This window comes from Electrophorus electricus, chromosome 20, assembly GCF_013358815.1.
Source record: "Electrophorus electricus isolate fEleEle1 chromosome 20, fEleEle1.pri, whole genome shotgun sequence".
Classification (NCBI taxonomy): domain Eukaryota; kingdom Metazoa; phylum Chordata; class Actinopteri; order Gymnotiformes; family Gymnotidae; genus Electrophorus; species Electrophorus electricus.
In genome coordinates this window covers 15385838-15396912 of record NC_049554.1, presented here as the reverse complement: position 1 = coordinate 15396912, position 11075 = coordinate 15385838, and the positions used below count along the sequence as shown (strand labels likewise).

General features: G+C 39.0%; 1 protein-coding gene across 1 annotated transcript in view; it reads right to left on the bottom strand.

Moving 5' to 3' along the window:
• Positions 1-7810: 7810 nt before the first annotated feature.
• mmel1 (membrane metallo-endopeptidase-like 1) overlaps positions 7811-11075 on the bottom strand; it is a 16064-nt gene continuing 12799 nt past the window's right edge. Inside the window, exon 23 of the mRNA XM_035520173.1 lies at positions 7811-10991. Within this exon, the coding sequence (XP_035376066.1) occupies positions 10892-10991 (100 nt within the window). The 3' untranslated portion in view covers positions 7811-10891. The remainder of the gene's footprint in view (positions 10992-11075) is intronic.

Here is an 11075-nt window from a genome sequence, read left to right as displayed (position 1 = left end):
TCCCTGTCTCACAGCCACGTCACGGCATCGCCCCTCCCCACCAAACCTGCAACATCAGCATCGCCGCGATGTCTGTACTTCGCCAAACCATGGACATAACAGATTACACAGTCCACATATACACTCCAGGCGAACTTTAAAACAAATGATAAACAAGAAACAGAAGTCATGCTTACACGTGGCAAACGTTCTGAAAACACAAAATAATGAGATTACAAAAACACACCTCCTCTTAAGTAATAAATATGAAATAACAGTGCCATTATAAGACTAAAGTAGAAATACAAAAATAGGTTCAAACACAGAGGTGAAACACAAATCAATAATGAAGATTAAGAATATAGATCTGTAAACTCAGTCTGTAGATTATATTATGCCTGTTGTAGATTTTCAAAGCACTGGCATAATCTGTGATAGGATCGAAACTCTTAAAACCATGACTAAAATAAACATAAACATGCCCTCTGAAGAGATAAAGTGTTAGTATGTTTAGAATGAGCCTAAGGTAAGACTCAGAATGTCAGGTTTTATTTCTCAGTATTAACACAGTATCCTGGTCATTCTTGAATAATGCCATGTTTTATGGTTATGCGTTATGCGTATAATCAGGAATCATATTAACAGGTTATGCATTTACAGGTTATACAGGCATGAGCTTTCCTTGACACTAAATCACACCAATGCAACGCTACAATTTTCCATCTGATTTCAGACCTGTACACTGATGAAAAGGAAAGCACCACAAGGACTTAGGATTCAAAAGGAATGAAAATGTAAATATATAGCCCATAGCTTAAGCCACAGAAGACATGAACCTAGAGTACTGAGTCTATCTGTATTGATATTTTTCCAATAAATCATTGTTCCGCCATTCATTAGTACAGGAGAGTGGAGAAGCCTGTTCGCTCATGTTGAGCTGCAGGGAGCGATGCGATATGTGCCCTTACACATGCCGGGTCTGTCACACTTTTGACCTTTGACCTTTGCTTGGTCAAGCAGAACGTTCCATTTCCCCTCCAGCCACCACTGCACTTCCTGCTGCCATGGCGACAAACGTGCACTGCCTCATGGGGAGGACACATTCGTGCTTTTCTTCATCTTTGGAAAGATACTAAAGAAATAAAAATGTCATAAATGTGTCTCACTGATTTTGTTTTTATACAGTCAAGACTTCCATGAATTTAGGGAAAATTATGTGGTGGCATGCTGACTAGCCAAATGTTCTTAAAAATCGTAATATTTTAGTTGAAGTTGTCTTCTTTTAATCGTAAGCGCCACTAGAAGGCAGTGTAGCTTCATAAGTATGTACTGTACTTGAGACCAGGCTGGAAAAGACTTCGATATCTAACAGTAACAAAGAATGTCTCCCACCAAACACTTGTGCTAATGTCTGCTGCCCATGTTTATAGCAGCTGATATAACAGGCAGACACTGTGGTAGTGAGAAGATCCTTCAGCACTGAATACCAGATGCACCTGGTGTGCAGGATAAAACTGACTTTGTAAAGATCTTTGAAGTCTTGAGTTACTTGAATCCACAGATCTGTAAAGTTATGATTAAGTTTGAATAGTACATGTTATGAGTATTCATGCACTGAAGCATTTAAAGGAGTTATTATTGTCCATATTAACATTTATTGTAAAAAAAAACAACAACAAAAAAACCAACAACAAAAAAAAACATTATTTTATTTTAAAGGATCAGTTGGAATGCACAAAGAATTCACAAATCTTACATTTGTAAGATGTAACTGGTGTTTTAACTTGTTACCATTTGCCCACCTTATCAATGTTCATAATAGTTGGACCAGTTTAAACAGAAACTCAACTCTCTGGTTTGTTCCATTTCTAATTCAGGCTTTGTTTGTATAAGTAGACGTTGCTTATTAATATCTGTGGAACAAGAGGGAACACATTTATTGTCCAACTGAGCAATATTCTTAATGAAAATGTTACATTTTTCTTCTCATGTTGCTTCTCATAGTTTAAGTAAATTAACAGTTCTCTAGTTTAAACATTTTTCTCCCAAAGGAAAGATACTGAAATTTCATCAGTATTATTTGTACTAAGACAAAGGTTAACTTGGGTATTAATGTACTTAATAAAGCACATATGATTTTACAAAGAGAAGAATCCTGCTGTCCAGAAAGAAAAGCTCTGCTGGTAGTGTTGAGAACATGCCAGAAATGCAAAAAGTAAAATGCAAAAAATGTCAATTTGAAGGCCTATTGTCTCTTTTAAAAGAATTAGATCAAGACTGCTGTTAAAACCCCTCTTAAAATGAGTGCATATAAGGATTTAGAAAAACAAATATTAGAAAAACACTGACTAAAAATCCTTGTTTATTCTGATGGATTAGAGCATATATTTGTAATGGGTCGTACACAATGCCAGTGGGCTACCAACAGAGGGAGACCACGAGCCACGGGCCAATCAGTGCTCATTTGCCTGATCACCTGCAGGTGGTCCCACCATATATAATAGCTTCACAAAGACTATTCAGTGTGAAGTCTTAGTGTGTACCAAGTTGGCTGCGTGCAAGCTTTTCATGGCCTATGAGGGGTTGTTTCCTTCTTGTGCAGTTTTTTGTCCTATCTTACCTATAGACTGTATTTAGAGTCTGGCTCCCTGACTTGGGTTGACCCTGGTTTGATTCCCAGACCAGAGAAGTCTAGCATGGCTTTGCTTGGTTCATTTTGGTTCATGGTTCATTTTGGTTCATCTATAAAGCCCTTTTTTTCTGCCAGTAATCTCAGAGAAGGAAAGAGTTTTTCACAGAGGCTTCAATGAGTTTAGACTTCAAAGTGGTGAATATTTCAAAACTGGAGGCAGAAATAGAAGCAAATATGACGAATGATTGTTTTTCAATTGTTAACTTACTCAAGTAGTTCTGTGGATGGATTACATACAAGAATGATTGTGAGGGTGTGGAAACAAGGCATTTTTCTCAGGAGTGAAATGCTAGCTAAATTCTGCCTTCACATCAGATTTCCTTAATGAGCAAGAGCACCTCAGGTCATAAATTACTTTTAAAATGCAGCACAGTTGATTGTGTTTGCAAAATTATGCTGACCTGGTCTAGTTTAAAGAAGTTAAATTATATTTTGAATTAAGTGATCATATGTTTCTCTTGGATCTATTATTGGAAAATGAATCTTATTGAATAAAGATTTCATTTCATGTTTCATTTTTAAAATGTCCTCATATATTTGATATGACAGATATAGAAATGTATTGTTATTTAACACAGTCTGTTTCATCTTACAGATAGCCAGACTCATTTATGGTGCACACTGTTCAATTAAATGTAAATGTGAGGCAGTGGTAGCTCAGTGGTTAAGGTACTTGACATGTTATCAGAAGGTTGTTGGCAGTAGTGGAGCTTGAACCAAGTTCCAACTGTTAGCCCCTGAGCAAGGCCCTTAACCCTTGAGTTGTACTCACTCATAAATGTAAATTGCTTTGGATAAAAGTTTCAGGTAAATGTTACTACAACTCATAGCAATCAAAACTGATACAGGGGATGTTCAGTGTAGTTTTCATTGCAGTGAGTAATATTAAACATTTAGGTTAAAACCTTTATTTTAATGATCCATATGAGTTCATAAAACCAAATTATAGTCCCTGAGACTCACTCGTGTTACAGATCAGATTGTTTTTGCTAAGACTACTAAAAATGTGTTCTCTGTCAGAAGAAGACAAGTGTGTTCTCTTTCTTAACTACAGACCCTTTGCCTCTGAGAGCAGCACTTTGAGCACATAGACTCAGAAGAGCTGCTCAGATGTGGTTCTGGCAGCCTCCAAATTCTTGGAATATGCAGTTAAGGGACTGGTTGACTGTCAAAATGACTTGTGTTAGTATTATCAGCCAAATCGATGCTAGTTGGCTGGAATGACAGTTTTGCAGGAATGACAGTTAGGAAACATCTTTTTTGATAGTGGTAGATGTGGCTCTGTGTCAGAAATCGGAAGTGCTTCAGAATCGTTTATCTCGAACGATGGCTGCTTTTCCCATAACCCCTCTGCCCGTGTGTTAGGGACTGAAGTCTTGTGTTGCTGACCTACAGTTCATCACTTCATATTGCTTTTGATGTCATTAGTCATGAGCAGTGATCTAAACAACTCTCCCTTCCCCCACACACATTTTCTTATCTCTGCCACTCAGCCTGAGGTGTCTTAATGTGAGGACATTAGTCAAACTACATATGTTTACTTATTTTGGATAGAAATTAAGTGTTTTTGCTTCCTCTCATTGATTTAGTCCACATTAATCGTGTTGGTTTAAGCTTTTATCTGAATGGGTTATGGTATTTCTGAGAACTTGAAGTAAATACCCCAAACTCACTCTTCAGAGCTTAAATGTTCTATTATTGTTTCCAAAATAATAATAGAGTATAAAGTTCTCGTAAATTTTTCTGTAGATTGAGTCAAATATTCAGCAGGGACTTCATATATATACTTATATATATTTACAATCTGTAAGAAACTCACTGGCTGTTCTGGTTTTTTATCCTTAGATGTTATTCCAGTATGAGTAGTTCATCTTCGTTCTCTTGAAATGGTTAACGACGAACTGCCAAAATCTGATAAGTGCTACATTAGAAAGTGGAGTCATTATAGTGATTTTGCATAAATAATAACAGAGCAGCAATGTCTCCATACCAGTGATGACTACGTTCATGTGGACACTGCAAAGTCATGGAAGACTAATTTTTAGCTAGAATTAACAGAGATTAAAAAAAAAAAAAGTTCTTGCTGGGGGAACACCTTTCACATCAGAGCTGTGTGCTTTCAACCATACCATTCTGTGTGAGTGATTACAAAGAATACAGAGGTACATCGCTGTCTGGTCCACGCGTTCCCACAGCCCGCCTGCTGCCGGACACACGGCGTCCTTTAGTGTAAACATGCGCTGGTCAGCCCGCCCTCGCTGGAACCACATCAGCACTAACGGGCACCCCCTGCTCCTTCTGGGGTTTTTCTAGTGCCCACCTGACAGAAGCCAGAACCTGCCCCAGGGCTATAATTGATCTAGGCCTGTAACTGCCCCAGGCCTCTAGATGCCCCTAATTACACAAAGCATGTTTGGATATGAAGAAATACTTTTCAAGGTATTTTAAATTATCACAATGTCATGGGTCTAGAACTGTAGAGACATGTTTGTCAGAGGTGCGACATACACAATAAACACATACATACACACTGCACTGGTGTGGTTTCAATCAACTGTGCTGTTTCATATGCAACCAGTGAAAACCAGGATATGACTTTATCTTTACTTACTTCTGAAAGCCCCCCAGCCACTGGTTGACTGTCAAAATGACTTGTGTTAGTATTATCAGCCAAATCGATGCTAGTTGGCTGGAATGACAGTTTTGCAAGAATGACAGTTAGCTCCTGAGCAAGGCCCTTAACCCTTGAGTTGTAATCACTCATAAATGTAAATTGCTTTGGATAAAAGTGTCAGGTAAATGTTACTACAACTCATAGCAATCAAAACTGATACAGGGGATGTTCAGTGTAGTTTTCATTGCAGTGAGTAATATTAAACATTTAGGTTAAAACCTTTATTTTAATGATCCATATGAGTTCATAAAACCAAATTATAGTCCCTGAGACTCACTCGTGTTACAGATCAGATTGTTTTTGCTAAGACTACTAAAAATGTGTTCTCTGTCAGAAGAAGACGTGTGTTCTCTTTCTTAACTACAGACCCTTTGCCTCTGAGAGCAGCACTTTGAGCACATAGACTCAGAAGAGCTGCTCAGATGTGGTTCTGGCAGCCTCCAAATTCTTGGAATATGCAGTTAAGGGACTGGTTGACTGTCAAAATGACTTGTGTTAGTATTATCAGCCAAATCGATGCTAGTTGGCTGGAATGACAGTTTTGCAGGAATGACAGTTAGGAAACATCTTTTTTGATAGTGGTAGATGTGGCTCTGTGTCAGAAATCGGAAGTGCTTCAGAATCGTTTATCTCGAACGATGGCTGCTTTTCCCATAACCCCTCTGCCCGTGTGTTAGGGACTGAAGTCTTGTGTTGCTGACCTACAGTTCATCACTTCATATTGCTTTTGATGTCATTAGTTTACCATCATGAGCAGTGATCTAAACAACAACTGTAGAGACAAGTTTGTCAGAGGTGCGACATACACAATAAACACATACATACACACTGCACTGGTCTGGTTTCAGTCAGCTGTGCTGTTTCATATGCAGCCAGTGAAAAGCAGGATATGAGTTTCTCTTTACTTACTTCTGAAAGCCCCCCAGCCACTGGTTGGCTGCACCTGACACTGAGCTACCATTACAATTTCCTGCTGTGTGATTGGACCTGCAGGGATGTGCAGAGATTACCCTAACACAGCTAGGAAACCTTAACACAGTTGTGGAACAGGACCCCTAACACAGCTAGCAAACCTTAACACAGTTGTGGAACAGGACCCCTAACACAGCTAGGGAAACATTAACACAACTGTGGAATAGGAACCCTAACACAGCTGTGGAATAGGAACCTTAACACAATTGTGGACGTGAGCCTTAACACAGCTAGGGAAACCTTAACACAGCTGTGGACGAGAACCCCAACACAGCTGTGAACAGGACCCCTAACACAGCTAGGGAAACATTAACACAACTGTGGAATAGGAACCCTAACACAGCTGTGGAATAGGAACCTTAACACAATCGTGGACGTGAGCCTTAGCACAGCTAGGGAAACCTTAACACAGCTGTGGACGAGAACCCCAACACAGCTGTGAACAGGACCCCTAACACAGCTGTGGATGTAAACCCTCACACATGGGAGCAGGTGCACACTGACCTTACAGCTCACAGACAGCCCAGTGATACCTGAGCTTCCTTATGGGGCAAATGCAGCACATTTTCAGGGCTTTTTAAATGTTTAATTTCTCTGGTCATATCTGGGATATGAAACCGCTCATTATAAGACTTCTTTGGACAGCCCTCTAAGAAACATACCTGTTTTGATTTTATTTTATATTTTTTCCTGCATGTCTTTTTAGTGGTGATGTCTGTATAATATGACACACTGCTATTCAAAGAAGGACCATCTACATTTTATTTGGATAACACACCACTTATAAAAGTGGTTCTCTTCACCTGTAACACGTGTATTCCCTTCTATACATCGGTTAAGTCTGTTATTTTCTGATTTTGATAGATCAATGTAAATTATGATATATATATATATATATATATATATATATATATATATATATATATATATATAGATAGATAGATAGATAGAGAGAGAGAGAGAGAGAGAGAGAGAGAGAGTATAAAATTTGTCACCAAGATTTCCCCAACACTAAAGACCTGTCTCTAATAAGAACCATTGACTTAAACTGTTGCAAATGTTATGGTTTTCACATTTATTCACATCTCATACCAACTCTGCGTGTTTAAAAGGAGGTGCAATATTTTCTGTGAATTAAATCATTGCATAAAAATGTCAAATTTGATTTGTTTTATGATTTATGCAAAATTATACGATTTATGTTTATTTTTGGGCATATACATATCTTAAAATAACAGTTTTATGTTTGCCATATATTTTTCATACAAATAGCAAAACATTATATGCACACATTCAAAGTCAACAATATATATATTTCTCAGTAAATCCACAGAAGAGACATATTAAAATGTCAAAAGTACTGCACCCCCCCCCCCCCCCAGCCTCCACAGTGTTGACAAAAAGAGATTTAAAAGCAGAAGCATAAACAAACTGGAATTAACCATTCAGACTGAACTACTGAGTCATGAATCTCATTTAACCAAACTGCACATCTTTATTAAATACTTAGCATTTCAAAATGGCTCTTAATACACTTAACAAGTACGCATGACTGACCCAACACACGATGCTACTGGGTAATTTAGTTCATTATTAACAAGTTTTCTGCAATGAAACAGCTCCATCTTAGAATACACAGAATTCACAGAAATGTCACATACCAGCACACATACAATTGGCTTAAGCAAGTAGCAAGAAGCAAATACGTGATCTTTAATATTTAAAACAACTTTTGCAGAGTGTCTATGTATAGAAACATTAAAAACTGACAGAGGTTCACAAAGTACAATATGGCTTTTCCAAGCTCCATCCATACTATGTTAGCAGTCCAGGACACAGCAACGCTCATGAATGGTTTCTAGATGATTTGCCTTACATATCATCTTCGTAAGAACCTAAAGTATAATTTTGATCCGAGTGCATTCACTGAAAATGTATGTAGTTCACAGTTCGCGAAAAAAGTGTTTGTACTTTCTTTTAATGTAATGGACATTGAGATGCCAGTTAACACATTTATATAGATAGTGTGTCATAGCCCAAAACTGTACTATATGACAAATACTTCAAGCTATAATATATAAACACACACACCCCCACACCCACCCACTTTATAGATTATATATACAAGTTTCCCTCACCAAAGTTACAAGAATTACACATCAGCAAGCATCTTTCTGAATTCCCAATACAAAAGTGCAAGTACATTTCCCTGGAGTATTCATCCCATACACAGAGAAAGGAGGCCAGTTTTTAGCAAACATTTCTTCAGCAGTGTTTCTGGACCTCCTACCAATCACAGTCACAACCAACCTAAAGACTCTGAGGTTCAGGGTTTGCTTCAGACAACTCAACTCTGCAGCTGTGCATTCTGGGCTATGAATGTAGGTCACAAAATTCTGCCAGTCAACTTTTAAATGCAACATTTTAAAAGTAAATCTACAGTTGTTGTAGCTTTAATAGAACACCAAGCTCTTCTGTTCAGTCTGTCCAAACACTTGGAAACTAGCTTGCTTTCCCTGTACAAGGAATCTCCTACAAACAGTACATGCCATTATGGTCCTGTACAGAATGGCTAGCAAATCTGTCAAATGCATATTTGATTTTTCCATTAACCAGAGTCTCTGTGATAACAGTCATAATCAATGTCAAAGGCAACCAGATTTTTTATGGTTACTGACTAAGCTTTCAGCGCATGCCAGTCCTGCACTGCCACTCTAAAGTTTGCTTGATATTCCAGTGAATTCCAGTGCTGCTTAATCGAGGTTGAAGAGATGGTCCGCGCTCAGGGCTGCTTCTGTAATGAGAAGGCCTTCTCGCTCCAGAGTGTCCGTCTGAGCGGCAAGATGCCACGCTCCATCACACTGTCACACAGCTGATCAACTCAGATCAGGAGGCGTCACTCCACCCTCCTTCCCGCAATCAGACATGTCCATGGGCAATGCTTTTTTTAAACCTTCTCCTAATATGCTCCGACACACTAAATTATTAATATTATCAAGTCTGTCTCTTACTTTTAGTGCATTCACAAAACCCTGAAGGCAACCAGGCTACTAGACTGCTGCCTCCATATTACATTAACATCTAAAATTAACATCTAAAGGAACAGCTTCAGTCAATCTAGCAACTGGGAAAATAATGCAAGTGCCTTACATGCTAAGATTGAAATGTTTTGTACCAAAATACTATGGGTGTAAATATATCACTATACTGCCTTAGATGTAGCTGTGAAAACATTTCAATTATGGATGTTATTAGTGGGAAAACAGCTATCAATAGGGAACAATATCCAATAACTTTTAGTGAGTGTAGGAAAACATTCCTGGATTAACAAAACTGCCTTCGTAACATTGTTAAAGTTAACTTGGTGTATCAGAGAGTGCCGCTTCTCCCTGAAGAATGTGCGTGTTGTATGATGGACAGCCTTAGCTGTCCTTTAGTGACTGCAGTGTCCAAACAGCTACAAAAGAGAAACCTCTGGACTCTACCTTGTCTGCATACAAGTAAACATCGCATGTTCAGTGATGGATCGCTCATGGGGCCAGAGACCGTCCCCCAAAGCAACATTACACCAGCTTACCCTTCACCCGTCACCAAACCAGCACAGAGCTGCACTGCTGGATGGCTAGAAGACCACAGAGCATTCGCTGTTCTCACACGGTCCACGCCGAGGGAGATCCCTGTCCGTTACACATTACATCATCATGAACAAATGCCACAAATATAAGAACGCCATTTCTTTAACTACCCCTTGTACAGCACGTATGTAAAATCTACAAAGTTAAGAGAGTGATTTAACAGTCTTGAAGTCTTTAGGTGACCATTACAGTAGATGGAGGTAACACCTTATATTTACAGGTTACATTTTACTAAACCCTGATTTTTTTAACAGTACGTTTGCAACTCTGAGAATGTATATTAATCTCAAAATAAAGGTGCCTCCACTGTCATAAACCTTTTTCCTCATCACAACATGCTTCAAAAAAGCTAAAAGTCTCTTTTCTTGTTTCGTCATACACGGTTTTAAGGCTGCCCTGTGCCAAATCAGGGCCTTCAATTCTCATCAAAAAGTGTATGAGCTTCAAAGCCTGATGGATGGTTGTAGGATCTCAGGAGAAGCATAACATTTCTGTGAAGCACTCAGCACACGTAACGCCAGCAATAAGCAATTATCTATATACATCATCTTTACAACAAACACGTGTCAAAGTATTTAAGAAACATATTCAGTGTCATCATGTCATATTTGCTTCAAGAATTGGTATTATATTGGATTGATAAGTAACCAACTCACTTTCCAAGAGACAAATACAGATACAGACAGTGGTTGAGGGTTAATACACCCCTACCATTCAGCACACCACACTCGGAGGTAAGAAGGGACCAATAAAACCCGTCTGCGTACCCGTGTGTGCCGACACACGTCTGTGTCTCTGAGAAACTCTCACATTAAGGCAGCCCACCCAAAGTCCCTTAAAACACAGCACTCAGGACTTTCCCCTCTGGTGCCAAGGTTAAGAGAAGGACATCAGACATGTGGCACAAGGCCCAGACAAACTACCACAGGCCTAGACAAACTACCACACTCTGCACTTCTCCTCCGGGTTCATGGGGGTGCCTCTCTCACACTGGAATGCCTCTGAAAAGGCATCAAAGTTCTGCAGGGACCCCAGGACTCTGAGGACGACCAAACAAGAACAGATCTGAAGCAGTGATTCATGTACACATCACATAAATTCAGTGATAAATTCATGGATTACA